Here is a 22,319-nt window from a genome sequence, read left to right as displayed (position 1 = left end):
AAGACTGTCCCTTTCCTGTTCAAACTGAGTGACTAACTTGGAGTACCTAGGATCCAGTTTGTGTTGCTTTAGACATGGTGAGAGGTAATTGTTTCTTGACCGGTCAGCCTGCACAGCTGGGAAGACATATGGTAAAATTGCCCTGCCTTCAGAATAGAGAATAAGGAGGCTCACATCACTCTTGGAGATGCGGGAAGAGAGAGAAAAAAATAAGGATGACTAAACTCGTCCAGTAGCTACTGCATACGGCTCATAATTAATCAAGCTCTCCTGTGTCCTTTAGGGGTTTTCTTGCATATCCCTGCAGATTTTTCATTGATTGGTTCTATAGCATAAAATATGGGATGCTGAGTGGTCTAAAGTTGCAGACTCAAGCCTAAGCCAACCCTTATGCCACCATGTGTTCCCCTTAAAATGCAAATGAGGTAGTGGGTTTTGCTCCCCGTCAGTCACTTAGAGTTCTGCTACTCAGAGTAGAATCATAGTTTTGTAGTAATCTCAGCTAAAGCATTCATGACAGATGGCCATCCAATCTCTACTTAAAAACCTTCAAGGAAGTAGAATCTACAACCTCCTAAGGAAGACCTTTCCACTGCCAAAGTTTCTCAGAAGAAGCTTTGCTGTTGCCAGTGATAAGCCCCACCCTGAGAAAGTGTTGAATTTTTTTTCCTTTTCCTGGATAAATCAAGTGAAATAGCCTTCTAGTTTCCCCCTACAAACAGGGTGGAGAATTTAAAGAGGCTATATACAGTATATCTAGCTCTAGAAAACACAGTTTTCCTAGCAGCTCACAAAATACTCATTAGTTTAGATTAATTTTTAAATCACTGTATACATGTCGGCTCTTGCGTGCTGTGGATTTTCCAGTAAAAAAATAGTTTTTGTTTTTCTAACCAGACCCTTCAACCTCTTCTGCAACATTAGATGTTTTCTAATGTCTCATACGACCAATGTGCCAAGAGATAATGTGGAAAGATGGCTGAGAACTGCAGATTTCTTTTTCAAAAATATATATCTCCTCCACTTGTGCTAAGCTTTGCCCTATTTTTTCTTAAGTAGGTTTATTTCTGTTTATTTCCAAAGGCAGAATTGCTGAGGTGTGGAGCTTGTACCATTTTATTGATGTTTTTCCCCTCTCTCACTAGATTTTCAAAATGCTCTAGGACTACTTGTTATGCATCCTGCCTCTATAATAAAGGCACATCACCTAGTTTATTTTAAAATCTACAAGAAAATCAGTTGACTCATTTCTCCCCTACTTGAATGTCATTCATTTTTTAAATTACATATGTGTTAAATTAAATTTTCTGTTGAGCTTGGCTGAGTGCTTTGCTTAAAACGAAGTGTTTGGCATGTGTCACAAATTACTTTTATTATGCACATACACCTCTGTGTTACAGGTTTAGTCTTCAAAATAAAATTAGAAAGAATGCAATTTATTGATTGATTGCTTTTCTAGCGCATTCATCATGATTCACACAATCCCAGAGTGTAGAACACTAAAGTCCATACATACATACATTCATACATAATTTGTACGCTGGCTTTACACAGTTAAAACCATGCTGAAGGCAGCTTTCAACATAAAAAAAATATTTAATTACAAACATAAAAAAGTTATAAACAATAAAAACATCAAAAAGTACACAACCAAATTGAAACAATTTTCACATAAACCATGATATCTAAAATAAAGCTACAAAAATATTAATATCAATAACAGCAACAACTCCCATCTAACAAGCCCCCCTTAAAAATACCCCCGTTTCTGCATCTGGAGTCAATGAGGGCCTGCCCTCCGAGGCAGGTGGAAAAGGCCTGCAAGGCAGGGAGCAGTTCTTCCAGGAGCCACAGCCAATATGGTCCCTGGCCTCTTCAGCATACAGAAAAACAACATTTCATTTAAATGCAACAAATATACTAATAGCTGAACAAGTGCCAGTTTTACTTATAAGCTAAACAAGCTATGGCTTAGGGTCCCACTCTCTTGGAAGCCCCCCAAAAAATTAAAGGGGAAGAAAACCTGGATGTACATTTCCAAAACATAAGATAAAAAACAAATAAAATAAAACCTACATACAGCAACAGTGTTTTGTGTTCTGTAGGTTCCTATGGTGTAAGTAATGGGCCCCACCTGCTATATAAAGTGCCCCATCAAACCTAAATCCGCCCTGAGCTCAACCACACCAGCCACTTTAGTAAGATGCTTGGCTAAATCGCCACATTTTTACCTGGCATCGAAACTTCATTAGAGTCGCAGCTGAGAAAGGAGGGCATTCCAGAGTTGTGGGGCCACATACTGTATCTCAGAGACCTGTGGCATCGTGAGAAGCACACCCCACTACGACCCCAAAATCCAGGCAGCTGTAAAGGGGAGCAGGTGATCTTTCAGATACCTGAGTCCCGAGCCATCGAGGGCTGTAGTCAAAACAAGCACTTTAAATCCAGCTTGGCAGCCTGGCAGCAGTCAGTGCTGAGCTTTCTGCACCAGTGTCATATGTTAGTGGTAAGCTGCCCATGCAAGCAGTCTTGCTGCAGCATTTCTGCACTAACTGCAGGCAAGATAATTTTGCAGGCCTGCTTAGATCTAGTTGAGGCCAAGACAGAAGCACTATCATTGGATCAAAGCAAAGCCAATCCAGGGCAGAGACTCTGGCCTCTTGCTTCTATTATTTTGACTTAGCTTCACATTTGTTTCTCAGCCTTCCTCTAATGAGCTTGGGCTGGCAATTACTGGCCCAAGGTCACCACCTGTTCTCCATGGCTGCATTTCGATTCCAGTATGCATCATACAATTTCTTGTTAATATTATTAATGGAGTGGGTGGTCCTAATTTGCCTCATCCTTAAAATGACAATAGCTTTCCTCTACTGCTGGCATTCACTATGCCAAAACTCCTGATTAAGTTATCAGACAATTCTGTGTAGAGCAAGTTAGTATCATGTTTATTTTCATTTTCTGTACAGCTATATTGAAACTATATTAAATCTCCCCAGGATTTTGACAAGAGAGCTTATATAATTTCTAATATATAGTTTTGTTAGGGTAGAAGGGGGTAAAGGTGAAGCATATCCAAGCAACATGTTTCTTGGAATAGGCTTGAGAGAGAGTAGCCCAACCTTTGCCATCCAGGTGCCGTCTAGAGGTTTTGAGCTACAACCACCAATAGCCCTAGCCAGCATGGGAGCTGGTGCAGTCTCACAAATGTACCATGCAATCCCACCCAGTACAGCCCTGGTTCCAAGAATGTAGAACATTTTGATTGTATTTGATTAAGTATTCTCAGCAACTCCTGGTTGTATAATTCAATTTTGGTGCTCATTATTTCACATAAATTTAAGTTGTTTCAGTCTGTAGAGATCTGCACCAATTTGACAGCTTCCAAAAGTATAAAATCAATCGTACATATTTAAATTATGATGTCAGCTCTTCAACAAGAATAAACTTCTGCAGTTCATAATTTGCTTTCAATCTTTACAGCTTCAAAGAATGTATTAGCGAGTGCAGTTCAGGAACTGGAGGCCCTGCCCTTTAGCTTTTTCTACTATAACATATTAACTACTGGAACTTTGGGCACTATTTATAATAGAGTGTATTCTGGCAAAGTTCCTGCTAAACAGGATCAACAGTAGGCACCAGAAAGAGCACCAAAAGGGCAAGAATCTTTGTTCATTTGTTCCAGTGATTGTAGACTTTTAGTTACACAAACAAGGAATTGGTGTTTGTGGCAGCCAAGCACTCCAAAAATAATAATAATAATAAATGATGGAAACCCTACGATCACCTCACCTTCTAGATATGATTCCCTTTATTTTCAAGTGTGGGTGCTGATGTATATGTAGCCAAAACATCACCATCAGTGCACAAGAGATGAGTTATCAGCTGCCCCAGACATGTTTTGTAGAAGTACCCCCCAAAATGGGAGGGGATCAAAGGAGGGACACCTTCCTGAAAAAAGAACTGAGCATGCACAGTGGCAAAGAAATGCGGACTGATTGATGAATGGGTGGGACAGAAAACTGGGTGGGAGATTGCATGGAACAGAATGCAGTATTCTGGAGGAGAGCATGGCTGGCTGCAACACTAAACAGGAGCCCTGCTACACTTCCTCATTTTGTTACAGGCCCTACCCGTCTATATTTTTCTCACCTTTTCTCACCTTTTGTCAGAGAAATGACTGTACAGTGGTACCTCGGGTTACATACGCTTCAGGTTACATACGCTTCAGGTTGCAGACTCCGCTAACCCAGAAATAGTACCTCGGGTTAAGAACTTTGCTTCAGGATGAGAACAGAAATCGTGCTCCAGCGGCACGGCAGCAGCAGGAGGCTCCATTAGCTACAGTGGTGCTTCAGGTTAAGAACAGTTTCAGGTTAAGAACGGACCTCCGGAACAAATTAAGTACTTAACCCGAGGTACCACTGTATTGTATTGTTTCATCCCTAGCTGCTTATTGTATTCACAATAGTATTTCAACCCTCTTCCTACGGGACCGCCTCTCCTGGTATGCCCCGCGGAGGACCTTAAGGTCCACAAATGACAACACTTTGGAGGTCCCAAGCCGCAAGGTGGTTAGATTGGTCTCAACTAGGGCCAGGGACTTTTCAGTACTGGCCCCGACTTGGTGGAACACTCCGTCACAAGAGACTAGGGCCCTGTGGGACTTGACATCTTTCCGCAGGGCCTGCAAGACAGAGCTGTTCCACCTAGCCTTTGGTTTGGTCTCAGTCTGACCCTTATGTTTCCCTCATGGTTTTGATCTGTGGCCTACTTTTTTAATGAGGCTGCATTTTAAATTGGTCCCCCCATTATGTTTTTATTGCAATTTTACTGGTGTTAGCTGCCCAGAACCTGACTCTGGCCGGGGAGGGCAGGGTATAAATAAAATTTATTATTATTATTATTCCTCTTCAAAACTGGCTGGCTGGGGGAACAAAATATGAAGTTTGTTAGATATAATTCTGATGCTGAGGAAGGTGAAAGCCTCTTCTTTGTGAGAGATTAGATGGCCACGTATCAGGGATGCTATCATAGTGGATTTCCTGAATTGGCAGGGGATGGACACTGTGATCCACATCCTGTTTGGAAAATGAGCACTGAAATTAAGACACAAGTTGGACATCAAAGGCAGCAGTCTTTTTTATATTAATATTTGTGTTTGTTTCATTTGTTCCTCTCTAGATGCAGTGTGCATTGTCAGTTCTGCCATGACATTGCCACATACTGTGTGTCACAATGTTGTCCAGTATTGTTTCACTAACTGCGAGACCATGTGGATCGGAGCGGGTGATCCTTGGTATATGGGAGGCTACAGTAATGGCGATGACAACTATAGCAGCCATGGACTGAGCAGCAGAAAATAATTGGCATGGGATAGTGACAAAAGTACCAGGGGAATTGTAGGTTCTTAAAAAAAAAAAAAGAACTGCCTCTGAGGGAAATGTCAGCATGTCTGTTTCAAGAAAGGTGTCAAAAGCCTGGGTAACTCTGCAGTTCTTCTGTGAGAAAATTCTTCAAATATCCCTAGTTTTTAGGCAAAAGAAAAATGATTTACTTATTTTTAGGACAGACCTAGCCTGGTCCATTTTCTCTTGTTTCTAGAGTTCTATCAGCTTTTCTTTAGAGACAAGGACAGATTGTGTGTGTGCTTCCACAATGACAGTAATTTTCTTTATTCAGAAAATTTCCCACTTCTTAACTGCAAATTAATGTTTATTAATATTTTATAATGTTTAATATTTAATCAAGAATTTTATTCCCTCCTACCCTGAAAGATATGTTGAGACAACACACATTTTTATCAAGCTGATTTGTACATATAGGTGCTGAAAATATAATGGATTCAGTTTATTTCATTTGAAGCGCAGTTTCAAGAATGAAGAGTGAGAAAAGTAACATATTGGTACCCTTATGTATTGATTCAAATTGTACTCAGGGCTACACAAAATATAGCAATAATTAAACTTAAAATTGAGTACCAAGGGAAAGAATCATTTATTGGATGTAGTTCTCAGTTTCAAATGCCTGTGTCTGTCCTAAGGGCTATTTGTACTGCTTTCTGTGTAATATTTTATTTAAATGCACTTTTAATGCCTGTATAAACTACCAAGATAAAATTGGATTGTAGAGAAAAGAATGCTGTTCTACTAAACCTCTGTGTGATGCAGAGAAATAAATTTACAATTTTACGAAAGACCACTTCCATCCCTAATGACACTCTTGGGTGTTAAGATGAGCAGAGTCTTGGTAGAAGTTCAGGATAGAGATCAGGAGAGGACATTATCTGTGATAGCCCCTAAGATGTAGAATTCCCTTGCCAAAGAGGTGTGCCTGTCACTTTCATTATATAATTTGTGTCCTATACTCTGGGTTTTGACACTTGAGAATTTTTTTTTTTTTTAAGGAACCAGACTATTCTTGTGACTGTAATTTGTTTTAAACTGTATTAGATACTGTATTTTTTGCATTTCTGTAACCCACCCTGAGACCCTGTGGTGAAGGGTGGGTATGAAATTGAAGTAGTAGTCGTAATAATAATGTCTGCTATTAGATTCTACTAATTAAGGGGTACATAGGGAAATGTTGGTTTTCCTGGGATTTGTGCTATTTGGTACTAATTTGCAAACTTACAGTATACAAATAATCTTCTCATTGGATCAACACTTTTGGTTCACAGTTTATGCAATAACAGAGCGAAATGTAACATAGTATCTACCAGATATTAATTCGAGATTTTGGCAAGAGTTCTTCTGAGCTCGGCTGAAAAGATGAACTTCAGAGACTCATTAAAAACTGTGTCAGAGAAGAGGCATACTTTACAAACCAGCTTGGGGGACACACAATTTCGACTGGAGAAACGAATTGAGGAGAAAGAAAATCATCCCTCCTTCACTGCTCTGGTTAGGTTCACCATCCCCTGTGGCTGATTTTTTTTAATTTTTTATTTTTTAAAGGCATTGAGAAACTGATCTTAACCCTCTATTTGGGCCCTAAAACAACACTTTGTAAGGAAAGAAAACAGTTGAAAGTTTCTGTGTCATCAGAGTCGGACTAACATCATGCGAAGAAGAAGGAACCTTGTTTGTCTTCTGAAGAAAAGCTCTTCTTCTGTTCAGTCCTAAGACTCCCTGCCCCCAACCCCCAGTTGCTTTGGAAAGGATGCGTCACCTACCTTTCTAGTGCAGCATCTGAAACCAGGGTGTTGGGCAGGCTTTAGAGTGGTGTGTAAATGTTTTAAGGTTGTGATTTAAGAATTACACATGCATTAATTCTGGGGTGCAACTGATAAAACTGGTTGCATGGCTCCCAGAGGCAGCGAAGGAACCAGCCTTCAAACTGAGACTAGGATAAGTGTATTCCAAAGTCTGCCAAGTGTTGCCATACTTTTCGCTGCCCTTGTGGCATCTCGTAGATGTTTACCAGTCCAAGAGCAAATAACAGTCACCCAATCCTGTCTGTCTTTATTTGCAAAGATTAAGCGGCTTTTATGACAGAGTGGCACAGCAGAACAAACCATTACCATCAGCAAAATGTAGGATTTTGTTTGAACTGCCTCCTTGCAAATAATTCAGAGTGCAGCCGCTGTGGCTAGTTCTTGAGAGCAGGGATGCTATTGTTATACTGGCGCTTTTTCACTATACACCTTTAGGCGCCAGGCAGAAACATTCCTTTTTAACTAGGCCTTTGCGTGACTTAATCAACAACCTACACCCTTTTTAAAATGCTGGCTCTTTGGGGTTTTTTTTAATTGGGTTGTTGTTTTTATTTTTATTTTATGTATTTGATATTTTATGTGAACTGCCCTGAGACCTTTGGGTATAGGGCGGCATATAAAACAAACAAACAAACAAACAAACAAACAAACAAACAAACAAACAAACTGTCAGGGAACTGCCATCGGAGCCAAAGGAGGAGAGAGGGCTCCAGAGGGATGCCGGAGAGGGTCCCAGTTGGGAGAGAGGCAGCCCATCCGCTGGGGAAGGAAATCAGCGTAGCACCAGTGGAGAAGGGGGGCAGATGGGGGAATCGGAGAAAATGCTCCTGGACTCCTCACTGGAGACCAGCGGGGAGAGCACGGGTCCTCCGCTGCCCACACCCTCCCTGCGCAGAAGACTTCCGCGCAGGGAGAGTAGGAGGCGACTGGGCGTCAAAGAACTTCTTTGCTGGAAGAAGTTCAAGAAACGCCCACTGACGGATTCTGCCAGCGACTGAGACAGCCACGAGTGCAAGGCTGTCCAGAGAGAAAGGGTTCAACCAGGTAACCAAGCCAAGAGTGGCGGCAACTTACGCACGAGCAACCCCCTTAGAACCATTACACAAACAAATAAAATAGAAATAATAAAACAACTTGAAATTATGATTAATTATTTAGTATTGGATACTATAGTGCTTCTGGGAGAATTTCATTTTTCGTTATTGTCTTGTACATTTTTCAAGAAGCAAGGAGTAAGAAGTGGCTTTTGCAATCAGATTTTAAAACATGCTTGTTTCTAATTGCCCTCCAGGTGAAACGATGAGAATTGCTTCGTCAGAGTTTGCCGATGATCCCTGTTCCTCTGTCAAGCGAGGCACCATGGTCCGGGCAGCACGGGCTCTGCTCTCAGCTGTCACTCGCCTGCTCATCCTGGCTGACATGGCAGATGTCATGAGGCTTTTGTCCCACTTGAAAATCGTAAGACTTCTTCAATATGTTATGCTCTTGTATGCGCTGTGTTGAGCAAGTGGTGGAAGGGATATATGGTATGCTACATACAAAGGAAGGACAACCAAGTTTATATGGGGCTCGTATTTTGTAGTTGCAAATATTTTGGGGAAGTATCAAATATCCCACCAGTATTACTTCCTAGGCATAACTCTGGCTTACTTCTGTTTGGTAGTGGGGGAAATTCTGGATGGCCACTGCTGGATCTATTACTTGGGGTTCGGCTTGGCAGCTGAGTACTGTATTTACTTGTTTGAATGCAGAAGTGCATCACAGATAGGAATTGGTAGTAAGAGTTGTGGGGAGTGGGAATTTAGATGTGAGCCCATAGGGATGTATTCAGATGCTCCATCAGACACACCTATTCAACATTGCTATGCATTCTCTGAAAAGCCATTGCTTTTTCACCATGCTTGGTTACAGTTTCAAACTGAGAATGGATTTTGTTATGCACATTTAATGCCTACGTAAAACAATAACGACAGCTATTTTTTTGCTTTGTTACACTGGCCATATCATGAATTAATACAGACATCCACACATATTATTGCATGACTAATCCATGTGTACTATGTGTAATGCATCACTGGGCTATGCAGGCTCTTTTCCAGTAGTGTGTTGTCATTGCCTTGTGGACATTATCACAATAAAAAAAAATGGCCTCATGTGCACAATAAATCTCAGACAAATTAATGTAGATTCACAATAGCTTTATGCTACCCCTAGAATTGAAGGCAGCATCCTTGAATACCAGTTGCTGAGGTTGATGAACAGGAGAGAGGACTGTCCTCACTTCTTGCTTTGTGGGCTGTTCAGAGGCAGGTTGTTGGCCCTGTGGAAAAACAAGATGCTGGACTAGACAGGGTTTTGCTCTGACCCAGCAGGACTCATCTTCATTTTCTTATTGGGACGTGAGGAAAGTGGTTTAGCTGTAACAGGTGCACACTGTGTGTGCTTCTTTGAGAGCTGCTTTTCAGACTGTCCTGTAACATAAGGAAGCTGTAGACTTACCACCCTCTTGTGGTAAAATTAAAGCATAGCAGTGTGCTTTTGCCTGTGAGCCGCAGTATGAAATTAATTACATCCAAATGTCAGAACTCTTTTGATTGGAGATGGAAACAGTGAGTGCTTAATGAATCATCAAAGATGGGGGGAAAATATGAAAACCGCAGAGGAATTGCAGAGCGGCAAATGATTTACTGTGGGTTTGTATTTGGTTTGCCACTGTCTGCCTTCCTGCCTACAGAGGCATGTAACAAAATGCTTTGTAATTGGAGCTAACCAGTGTAATGAATGATTTTCCCATTCCTCTCTTCATATCTGAGCATTGCTAATTGTGCTGCTGGTGGAAGATCTGTTGTGTAAACTGGACTGAGCAGAATGTTTAGAATCTTTTATTTTCTTGATCAGATCCCCCCCTTCTCTGCCCCCTTCCTTTTCCCCTTCAAATGGCAGTAGAATGTTGTTTCCGAGGCAATGATGCGTTGCAACCTTTAGCTTGGAATGAGAGCTAGGCAGACTCTTCTTGAATTCCCCAGAACTAGGGTTTGCAATGGAAAATGCCAAATCCCCTCCTGCAGGAAGGTGACAGTCCATGCTTTAATGAAGACGGTGCTTTTTTACTCAAAAATCAACCACATTACCCTATAAATATTTGCACAGCTAGCAATGCGTGTGTGACCATATTTTTCATTTCCTAATGAAGACTGGTCCAACTCACACAATCTCTCGACGCTGCAGACTTTCAAAGACACGGTTGTTTTTATAGCTTATCTACAGCCCTCATATTGCTAGACTTGATTGATTAATTTGTGGGCATCATGACACATTAATATTTGGGAACACTTACTGGGAGGGTAGGAAAGGAAAATATGTAATCACTTTTTTTTCCCCTTTCAAGAATCTTTGTAAATCATCATCATCCACTTAATTATATTTTGTTTACACTATTTAAAATTTGGATTACTTTAACTAACTTTTAAACATTAATTTGTTATTACAGCTGTTTCAAGTTAGTTTTGGATATTTCAGTAATAGTCATTTATTTAATACATTTATAATACCAACCTTTACATACTCATATATGTTGTATATGTACAATGGAGCTTCCACTCTCACTCCTGCCCCCTCCAGCTCCCACCCCCTAGAATTGGGGGACCTTCTACATTAGATTTGGTTGGTATGCAGGGCTAAGAGAGGAAACACAAGTTTCACTGCAGTAGTAGATCTAAGCTTATGGAAAACTGAAGACAGCCCAATATTAAGATACAACTTTTTATACAGATCACCCAGCTGAGACACTAACATAATTTTGGATCCTACCTTGACTAGATTCCTTCCACATCTTTTGTGCCGCAGGCCTCTGCCTTGCTGGAGTAAGAACTGTGAGAAGATGTGAACTACCATAAAGTAGACCAGGTTTAGACTTCACATCTCAAGAACCTCAAGCAAGTACAATCTGCTTCAACAACAAATAGCTACTTTCATTACTTTGCAATATTTATTCATATCTTCTAATATAGAAAGAGTTGTTCACCTCACCCCTTACCTGGTAGATCACTACACTCTGCAGGCGAGGGTCTCAAGCAGAGATCATCTTAATCAGGTGGTTCCTTCTGCAGAATATAGGAATTGGGCTCCAGTTTGGAATTCCCCCCAGTTAAATATTAGACAGGCACTGTTTCTATTCTCTTTTCTGCTGAAGACCTTCCTCTTCCAAAAAAGCCTTTTAAGCTGAGATCTTTTCAGTCTGCATCTACAATGGAATTATTTTTAAGTGGCTTAATTTTTTTTAATTGTTTTATCTCTTTTGTTTGCACCCTAGGCTCCTTTGGGAGGAAGGTAGGGATATAAATTTAAACTAATATAGCAGCTCTACTACAGCCTCTAGAGGTTCCATACTTAGTGAAAAGCAGCAAAATTGTGAGAAACTCTTTAAAGTTATTTATAATATAGAGTGGAAGGTTCTTTCACTTTCTTCACACTTGGATGTGCAATGCCCCCACTGACCATAGGGAGGTCCCATTATACAATTAAAATAAGTGAATGCATCTGTATATGAGAGAGAAAGATGTGTGAGTTAAGTTCAGTGTGCTGTGGCTTCTAGATATTAGATGTGCTGAGAACCTTTAGTCTCCTGACCCCACTAGAAGCCTTCTACCAATGTGTGTATATTACAGTGGTACCTCGGTTTTCAAACGTAATCCATTCTGGAAGACCATTCAAGTTCTGAAACCTTTGAAAACTGAAAACTCATTAGCTGACAGCTAGGCCTCAGGCTCTTGCACTCAGTAGAAGCTGCGTGGCATGTTCAACTTCCGAGGTGTGTTTGAAAACCGAAGCATTTACCGTACTTCCGGGTTTATGGCATTCACAAACCGAAACCTTCGAAAACGGAGGTACCACTGTAGTTCTAAGCTACTTTAAGAGTTCTCTTCAGCTCTGCTAATCCCACATCACATAATCTAGTAATAATAATCAAATTCTTTGAGCGAAACTTGGGATGGATAAAATTGGCTGGTGCACTTCAAGAACTTTCTGCATCAATATGACAGCCAGGTAGACATATCACCACCTTTAAGTTAGAGAACATCAACCGAGTACAGTAGAACTGTTCATTGTGCCAAAGGAGATGTTCATAAACTATTATACATAAAAAGGGGATAGCATGGGATAGTCATAGCTAACTTTAAAAGAATATTACATGCAAAAATATTAAAAAGTATGATATGAAGAGTTAAAACATATTCTGGGCAGGCATTTTTCCTCTTGTTTAGTTTCAGAATAAGTCTGCCTTCCTGAATAATTTGTCCTTCCAAAAGAGCCAGAATCATCTTGCCACCCATTCCACAATCTCTATTCCCACCCACCCTCCATCTCATCTCACTCTTGTGCTATTATCCAAGTTTTGGTGCTGAAGCAAGGCCACTTAGCTCCTGTTTTGCTTCCTATCAATCATGTCTCCTCCTGGCTTCCTGCAAAACCCTTAGGAAACGGATGGCCCAGTTTGAGGAGAAACGGCTTTAAAAAGCTTGTGATGCATTCCCCTGCAGGTGTTCCACGCTGCCATCTCCCACTGGAGCAGATGGGACCTAGGTAATTCTGTTCACCTTTGGAAATCAGGCTGCTCCAGAGAAATTTCTAATTAATTATGTAGAAGTGTCGCTTGGTAGCAAGCTGGCTGAGCTAACAAAAGACTTTGTCCCTAAAAATAAGTCACTTTTTTCCCTGGCACTCATGTCCGGAACAAGCCACTGTTTCAGACATTCTGATGAAATATTTACACCTACACAAATCAAGCAGTGTTACAGAAATGACACTTTGTCCCTTAAATATAGTTTGCTGACATGAACGTAAATTTGCAGTGTTTTGCTGCAAGCAGACTTTCTATTTGTACCTCTACATATATTTCCCTGAAAGTTTCAGAAGTCATGAGGCAGTTACTCTAAGGCAATTGCCTAATTCAACTGACATTTTCACAAATATGCAATAGAAACATCTAATGGCCTCATAACCTGTTGTTCTATGCTCTTTTTTCTCTTACAACAACCCACCCACCCCTGGCTGAAGACACTGACATTAATTGAAAAAGGAGGGAAGCTGGTCTGTAATAGAATTTGTCAGCAACTTCATTTGCATAAGAATGGAAGTGATAGTGGTCTTCTTTATCCCAGGATTGTAGCAGTTTTCCATGTCACAAAATTAGTATTTTTAGTGGTGGTGAAAAAGCAACTGGAACAAATTGCATGATGATGAGATTCTGGTTTTCACAGTAATTTTCTTAACTGTCATAGCAATCAGGAAGGTTTTGTACCTGCACTTCTTTTAACAGGAATGGAATGAGTTGATGCTATGATTGCTCAGTTATAAGCTGAATACTGTTTACCCGAATACTGAATATTATCTACAGGCACCTACTCAGTTATGCATGTTTTACTGTAGAGCTTACAGTAGTAGTGGCTTTCCTGTCTCCATCCAGGTAAAATCTCAAGTGGTGAAGCTGATAAATGGCACTTTGAGGTGCAGAAGCTGCCTGGCCTCTACTGAGAGTGCTGGATGAATAAACTCCCCCAGACTGTAATCCTGATACCCATTTAGAACAGGAGTGTAACATCCTCTAAAACAGGTTGACCTGCAGCTACCTATCTGGATGAACTACCGTAGCAAAGAGTACCACCTTATCTTGGTAGAATCTTTTGTTCTCCCTCTTCCAGTCCATTGCCATACCCAAATACTGGTTCAGGACAGCTACAGCCTCACCTCTATCTAATTAATCAGATTTTCACCATTTTTTCTTCATCTATGTGCCAATCATCTGTGCCTTGTTCTAATTCTTTCAGATCAGGCCAAAGGTCCATCCTGTTCTCACAATGGCCAACCAGATACCTCTTGCCAGAACTGGTAACTGGTATTGCGTGTCCATGAGTTAGGAGAGAAAAAGAAAGCTTTTCTTTATCCACTCTATCAACTCTATGCATATTTTTATACACTTCTATCATGTTGCCTTTACTCATCCTTTCTCTAAAGTAAAAAGCCCCATATGCTTTAACCTTTCATCATAGGGCTTTTGCTTGCCCTTTTCTGAACATTTTCTAGCTGTAGAAAACTGTACATAAGTGTTCCAAAAGTGGTCACACCATAAATTTGTATATTGACATTATGATATCAGCAGTTTTATTTTCAAGTTCTTTCCAGATGATCCTTAGCCTTTTACACAGCTGCCATGTCATGCTAGCTGTACTTCAGCAAAGATTATTCTTCTATATGCTTGTTTATTTTATCTTTAAAAATACTTCCCACCAGTTTTCAAGGGACAGACATTAAGCTATCTGGCCTGTAATTTCCAATATCTCCCTTTGATCTCTCTCTCTTTCTCCCTCTCCCTCATTACAATGGTTATTTTCCCATTGTCAGGTATTGAGGGTGATCTGAGGGACAAGTTGCATGTTTTTGTTAGAAGGTCAGCAATTTCACATTTGAGTTATCTGACAGCTCTTGGGTGGGTGCCATCTGGACCTTGTGATTTGCCAGTTTTTATTTTGTCCAGGAGGCCTCAGACTTCATCTCTTATCACCACTATCTACCTCATCTCCTCAGACTCCTTTCCAACAGAAGTTAGTTCAGCCACTGGCATCTGTCATATACCTTCGGCTGTGGAGACAGATACCAAGTACAGTGGTGCCTCGCAAGACGAAAAGAATCCGTTCCGCGATTCTCTTCGTCTAGCGGTTTTTTCGTCTTGCGAAGCAAGCCCATTGACAGCTTAGCGGATTAGTGCTATTAGCGGTCTAGCGGCTTTTAGCGATCAGCTGAGAAGCGGCTTATCAGCGGATCAGCTGTTAAGCGGCTTAGCGGCTTAGGAAAAGGACGAAAAAACCGAAAAAACCCCGCGGGAACTCGCAAGATTTTTTCGTCTTGCGAAGCAACCCCATAGAGAAATTCGTTTAGCGAAGCGCCTCCAAAACGGAAAACCCTTTCGCCTAGCGGGTTTTCCGTCTTGCGAGGCGTTCGTCTTGCGGGGCACCACTGTATTCATTCAGCATCTCTGCAGTCTCCTCACTCTCCTTCAGCATACTTCAACTCCCTTGTAATCCAACAGTCCAACAGTCTCCCTAGCCAGTCTTCTGCTATGAACGTATTTTGCTATTGCTGGTCATTATGGGATTATTATTTTTTTGCAATGTGCTCCTTTCTTTCTTTCTTTCTTTCTTTCTTTCTTTCTTTCTTTCTTTCTGCATCTCTCACTGTCTGATCATATTTGTTTGGTCAAAGTTTGGGTTCCTTTTTGTTTCCCTCATTTGAAAGACGCCTTCTTGCCTCTAACAGCTTCTTTTACTTGTCTTGTTAACCAAACTGGTGGTGTACACCAATATTTCTCAACATTTTTCCGACCATGGCTCCCTTCCGACCTTGTTTCCTTCCTGTGTCCCCCTCCCGTCATACTGGTAGAAAGGTAGCTATTTAAATGTTTTGTTTGTAACAGCAACCCCCCCCCCAACACTTCACAATTCTTTGATATTTGCTCGCTGTTCCAAAAAACACTGCTTTTTGCATCTTTCAGCTGCTACGACAGGAGTAATGCTACAGGACTAATGACCAGGAACACTAGCCAGTCTTGGCTTTTAGCATTGCTATTAGGAAGTCTCAGAAAAGAATGTTGCTTTTTTCTATCATAATTAAATAAGTCATGCCCGTAGTTCTGCTGATTAGATCATGTACTCAAAATTTCCTAGCAAAGCTACCGGTATTTGATGCTGGAATTCCTAGATCACACGCCCCCTTCCACTTTACCCTGTACAAAATTTGTAACTGCTTGAATTAATTAAAATACCTCTAGCTGCTTCGTTGCTGAGTGACCAACCCAGTAACTTCCTTCTAACTGAATCCATAAATATTAAAATTATTCAGTTGCTCAATATTAACCCCATTGGTTTTCCATTTGTAAACCGCTAGTCGTTTTTCAAATACTACAGTTTTCATTTTAGTGTAATTTAAAAAATTTTCCTTTAACAAAACTCTCACAAATATCCAAGTAGTCCCTTATTTGTATTATATAAATGAGGGCTACTGATGCAGAATAAGTCTGAAAGCTTAGAATCATCTCTGCTAGCTGGGAAATATTGATGGCCTTTGCAATCTTCTATATTGTTGACATAAAAAATTGAGAGAGCCCCAAAAGGCATCCCTGTGGGGAATATACTCTGAGAAACTCACTCTAAATGTCTGTTCTGTTCCTGTATAGAGTTTTCTTCAGGACTGATGCTTATCTATGTTGGTATTTAAAAGTTTAAACTAGAGCTGTTCTTTATTGACCTAGTCAAAGGCCAACGCTAAATCAATAAAAGCTACATATAGCTCTTGTCTTGTTCTTTCAACGTATTCCTAAATCAAATGATTTAAAACAAAGCATTGATTGATGGTACTTTTCCATGTACAGAAACCTTCTTGCTTTCTGCTATAATTTGTCCAATTTTCAAAATGAGGTGGTTGATTACCAATGATTATGTTCACATGGCATGGTAAGCCAGACTATGACTTACCTTGACCAATTTTAGGAGCAATCCCAGTCAAAAAATAAGTAGGCAGATTTTGAAATAGTTTTAACTTCCTTTTTAAAGGAATGACATAGCAATGCTAGATTCCAATCCCTTTGAGACTGTACTTGTGTTGTTAATAAATATAACTGGGTTGGATTTTGGTTCAAAGATTTCTGCAGGAATCATGACTTCTTGCTTTTTTGGGGGGCAGCGGCAGAGATAAAAGGGTTGGTATTGATCTAGTGAAATTTTCCTGTTATCGAACCTCTGGCACTGCCTTTTGTATAGAGGAAGCTGCAGACCTCCTGTTAGTCTCAGGCTGTCATCAGTGCCACCTGCTAAAGAAAATTCTGAGTTGAGAGACTGCTCAACAGCCCAGTTCGTTGGGGTACAAGTCCCCCACAGGTCCATGCGGTCAGTAAAAGAAGGAAATCCCAGCCAAGCAATTTGGAGCAAAACAGAAGTCAGTAGATCCTTTATTGTTGTGCAACAGGTTCAACAGCAGCGAGTGAACCCAGAGCATGGGGCAACATTGACTTTTAAAACTTCCCCACCATATCCCAGAATACAGTTCACACAGCATCATCAGTACGTCATTGTTATATTACTAGCATGTCACAAAAGGGGAGGGTTACACAAGATTACAATAGACAGATATGTCAGGGCAACACCCAAGTATAAGATTAGCATAGGCAAACATGTCTTAAGTACCTACCACCCAAAAGTACAATAGAACTTCCACAGGCAGTTTTTCTAGGTCATGTGGCCAGCATGACTAAGCCGCTTCTGTAGAAACCAGAGCAGCTCACAGAAACACCATTTACCTTCCCGCTGGAGCGGTACCTAAAGGTCGGCTCAAGAAGATGGGTGGCACCCACCCAGGTGAGCCCCGCTCGGTGCCGCAAACCCTGCCCACCTGTGGGGAAGGGGGTGGTGGTGGATATTATCTACTTGCACTTTTTGGCGTGCTTTCAAACTGCTAGGTTGGCAGGAGCTGGGACCAAGCAACGGGAGCTCACCCCGTCATTGCAGGAATTCAAACCGCTGACGACCTGGTCGGCAAGCCCAAGAGGCTCAATGGTTTAGACCACAGTGCCACCCGCATCCCTTCTTTCGGATGTAGCTAACTCTAAATATAGGAATAGTTTTTTATTATATAGATTTCATAATTTAATAAATAAATATTTTCATAATTCTATAGAAACTGGACTGGGGTACTGTTTGGGTTTTTTGTTGTGGGTCATTGCATATGCAATTTTATTATGATTTATGTGGAAATTGTTCAATTTGGTTGTGTATTTTTTTGAGGTTTTATTTCTTGTTTATGACTACTTTTGTTACTTTTGTAGGTTTTTTTCATGTTGTAAGCTGCCTTGATCATGGTTTGAACTACGGAAAGGCAACATACAAATATTAATTTCATTTCATTTATTAAATTTCTAGACGGTGCAGTAATCTAACCTAGAGGTTGCCAGAGCATAGACAATAGAGGTTAGGCTATCCCTGTTCGGATAGGGGCATAGCTGGGCCACTAGCCAAAGCTGATGAAAGGCAGTCTGTGCCACTGAGCCAACCTGAGCCTCAAGTGACAGCAAAGGATCCAGGAGTACCCTCAAGCTATGTGCCCACTCTTTCAAGAGCAGGCAGTCTCCCATCCATCTGGTCTAGGGAACTACTAAAAGTGCTTTAGTCTTATCTGGAATTAGTTTCAGTTTGTTGGCTCTCATCCAGTCCTTCACCAAAGCAAGACACTGGTCTACCACTTCCACTGCCATACCTGCATATGTAAAGGAGAAATAGAGCTGTGTGTCGTCAGCATATTGCTGACAATGCACTTCAAAACTCCGGATAACCCTACGCAGCAATTTCATGTAGATATTAAATAGCATAGGAGACTAAATTGAACCCTGAGATACCCTACACTAAAGGCTCCATGGGACCGAAGAATACTCCCTAAGCATCACTCTTTGGAAACAACCAAATAGGACTGGAACCACTGCAATCAGTGCCACCTACCCCTAACTTGGACAGCTTGTTATTCTGTCCTTTGACCTGAAGACACTAAATAAATCAGAAATTCTGAGAAACCTGCAGCAATCAGTCTTTCACATTGGCCTAATCTATTAGCATGCCTCTGCTGCTCATTTAAGGCACAAGATGGCAGGTAACAAGGCAGACAGTCCTTGGACCCTAGGACTTCTAGTGCCTTCTAGTGCTTTATATAAGGCAGTGCCTTAAATTTGGCTGTGCAGATCCTTAAAAACAAATCTCATTTTTCAGCACAGATCCATGACCCGGCTTCCACATTCTGCACCACAGTGTGAAAATATATTTTTATATAAGCACAAATCACACTCTCTCCTTGCACATAAATGAAAGCAAAATTCCCCAGTGAATCATCACTTCCTCCACTATTACAGATATTCATTTGGTGTTTATATGCCAGTTTGAGTTGAAAGTGGCTAAACCCTGTTAAAAAGGCTGTACCTGGATGTACTTTGTGACTTCTCAATTACATCTTCTACTACGATGCTTGCATTTTCACAAATGGCTTAATTCCAGGTTACCTAAATAATGTAGGTTACTAGCCAATAAGTTAGAAAATCTGATCTAATGCCATTTGTTTTCCTTAACACATTTTCCAGTTCTTCCCATGTCTCCCTCTTCCTACTATTATTATTTCAATTACGGTATATCCCATCCTTTGGCTCAAATGAACCCAGGGCAGGAAACACATGAATAACAATATCATTAAAAATATTCTGAAACCAAAAACATTATAAAAACAGTTAAGAAACACATTCTTTCAGCAAATGATTTCAGGATTGCCAGGAGCAGCCATCAAATGTAGTAGATGGTCTCTCCAATATATCCACCTTTCTCTATCCAAAACCTTGAGATTTTCTGCTTGATAGATAGATACTTCAATTGAGTAGACTCATGGAATCATAGAATCATAGAATTGGAAACAAGCAAAATATGGCTAAGGACTGATAGGAATTGGTTGGTTTCCCCAATCCTCTAACCATTGTGCTTTTTGAAAATTCTTGGAAGAAAGGTTTAAGCACCACAGGTCATATTCCAATATTCTTTTCTCCTGATGCTGCTTTTGTATGGCAGAGTATATTTTCTAAATCCCATCTCACCATTCTAGCTATTCTGGGGGTAATATTAACTTAACATAAATGATATTTTACAGAGGGAATTGAAAATTATTATCCTGACCTTATTTGCGTGTATATGTGCTCATGCTGTTACATGCCACTGTTTAGGCGTATAACCTCCCAAAGCAGTTTTCTAATTGTTTAAAACAAGGAAGCATTAATAAAAGTCATGGCAATACAACAGAAGAAGACAGAGGCAGAAAACTCCTTAAAAAGCCAGAATAACACACACACACACACACACACACACACACACACACACACCATTCTGAAAAGTTAGGGCAAGAAATAAAAATAAAGTTCTGCTGGCACAAAAAAGATATCAAATGAGACTTCCTGGGGAGTGAATTTCAAAGGCAGGGTATTCACATTCAGGGCTCTCACTTTTATTACTCATATCCCAAAGGTGACATGTTTGGTGTGGTCTTCCCTTTTTACCAATGGTACGTTATTCTGTGTATGGAACCTCAGACCAGTAATGCTATTTTACAGCCATTTTGTATCTATACATACGGTCCAAATAGGCACTTTGACCCTAGAATGGATATATATGGTGTTTTTCAGCTCTTAAAGGTGAAACGTTCACCTTTTGATTTGACCAAATTATCATTTGTAATCACTCTGTAGTCATCCATGGGCAGAACCATTTTTTCAAGCAGACTGAATACATATTTTGATATGCTTTTTCATAATCACCACAATGACTAACTTTTACATGAACCACCCTGAAGTAGTAATTTAATATGGCAATTTAGGGTTCTTTTTGAGGGGTTGGGGATTGGGGATTGGCAATGTGATGAAAACTTCAGAGTTGCTCTTTTCGTATAGCAATGAAGAACAACTATGGGTGTATGTTCTTTTCTGCTAATAGTTTTGCAACAGATTGAGTGGAAGCACACATGTTAAAAATGGAAGGTTCAAAATCATCCTGATGGCACTGCTGCCATTCTTTATTTTCAGCTGTTCTTTTGTTACTGCAAATGGGTGGATTATACAGCATATGGCATATCATAAATAGTTTCAGTACTGCATGTTTCCCCGTAGTCTGCTTTCCCAACTGTTTGAAGTGTACATGCGAAACACACAGAGATATCTGCTTCATACATTATGACAGACACCTGCAACCTGGTCCCTGGCTGTTGATTTGAAGTCCCACTCCCATCAGCCCCAGGTAGCATGACCAATAGCCCGGGATGAGAGGAGTTGTATTCCCAAAAGCCTAAAGGCTACCTGCTTGTGGATGTCTCTGTCATGGGTTACAAACAGGTGCATGCTAATGCATAAATCCAAAGAACCATGCAATATTTTTCACATGAAATCCACACTGTATCTATGTTTGCAGGTATTTAACCTTTAATCAAATTTTACGGGAAAATCTATTTGCTTCTTGTGATACAGGATATAGGCAGATACGTGCCAATTCTGTAATGTGTGAAACAGCTATTAGGCTGTAAATAATATCTGAAAATCAGCTGGCAGGAATTTAACCCTCTCACATATTTTTCTCCCTTATAGGTAGAAGAAGCATTAGAAGCTGTGAAGAATGCCACAAATGAGCAAGACCTTGCAAACCGTTTCAAAGAATTTGGGAAAGAGATGGTGAAGCTTAACTATGTAGCTGCTAGAAGACAACAGGTGGATATAATTAAAAACAGTAAATGAAGAAAACAAAACATTACTATTTCAACATAGTATGCAAAGATTCTAGATCTTTTATCAGTTTCAGAGACTGGGAAAGGGGGTGAGGCTCCAAAGAACCCTTGCATTCTGGGGTTCCTGATGTTATCCTTTCCCATTGCAGCCTCTTCAGCCCCCTGAAAAGCAACTCCAAAAATAACCATATATGCCACCTTGAGCTCCTGGGAGGAAAAGTGGGATATACATGCAACAGTAAATAGAATAAATCTTGTAGAACGGCATAGCATGAGGAGCTGTACTCATGGGAAACTTCCTTGTATCATATGAGCCTAATTCCAGATTCAGAAATCTCATTGCATTTCCAGTTAGGTCACTGGAGGGATGGTGGGGTCACCAATCCTAAGGCACCTTTGGGGAAGTGCTACTGGTGCATGCAAGAACTCCCCTGTTCAATCCTCAACATCTGCAGATAGGACTCAGGAGAGGCCCTTGCCTGAAACCCTGGAGTTCTACTGCCATTGTAGACAGTGCTGAGCTAAATGGGCCACAGGTCTGATTCAGTAGAAGGCAGCATCCTTATATGCCGTCACACACGAATCAAACACCCGTAAGTGGGGAGATGCCTGTACTACTTCTGAGCCTGGGAATTATGAACTTCAGTCGCAACTTTAGTTAAAAATCTTGCTGTGACTGTGGATATGCTTCTGTGCCTTCTCTCTTCACCTTCTATTTGGAATCATCTTTATCCTAATTTCTGAAACAGGTCAGGGTACCAGTGAC

At 40.6% G+C, this 22,319-nt stretch overlaps 1 protein-coding gene and 1 long non-coding RNA gene across 5 annotated transcripts in view; one reads left to right on the top strand and one right to left on the bottom strand.

Annotated features, from left to right (window-relative positions):
• LOC309350438 overlaps positions 1-11,226 on the bottom strand; it is a 48,891-nt gene extending 37,665 nt beyond the window's left edge. Inside the window, exon 1 of one of the 2 annotated variants that reach the window (XR_014160371.1) lies at positions 11,024-11,226. This is a non-coding gene — a long non-coding RNA (uncharacterized lncRNA). Of the gene's footprint in view, positions 1-2,231; positions 2,537-11,023 lie in introns of those variants that run through there. The other variant, XR_014160372.1, reaches the window with a different exon arrangement.
• The window catches only part of CTNNA2 (catenin alpha 2), a 536,832-nt gene that overhangs the window by 114,772 nt on the left and 399,741 nt on the right, over positions 1-22,319 (top strand). For all 3 annotated transcript variants that reach the window (XM_081876762.1, XM_081876760.1, XM_081876761.1), the window contains exons 4-5: positions 8,505-8,671; positions 21,417-21,536. In XM_081876762.1, coding sequence (XP_081732888.1) covers positions 8,505-8,671; positions 21,417-21,536 — 287 coding nt within the window. The remainder of the gene's footprint in view (positions 1-8,504; positions 8,672-21,416; positions 21,537-22,319) is intronic.

Source organism: Podarcis erhardii (genome assembly GCF_964252035.2).
Source record: "Podarcis erhardii genome assembly, chromosome: 9".
In the NCBI taxonomy this organism is placed as follows: domain Eukaryota; kingdom Metazoa; phylum Chordata; class Lepidosauria; order Squamata; family Lacertidae; genus Podarcis; species Podarcis erhardii.
The sequence above is the reverse complement of the archived record's forward strand: the minus strand, read 5'-3'. Positions and strand labels throughout refer to the sequence as shown.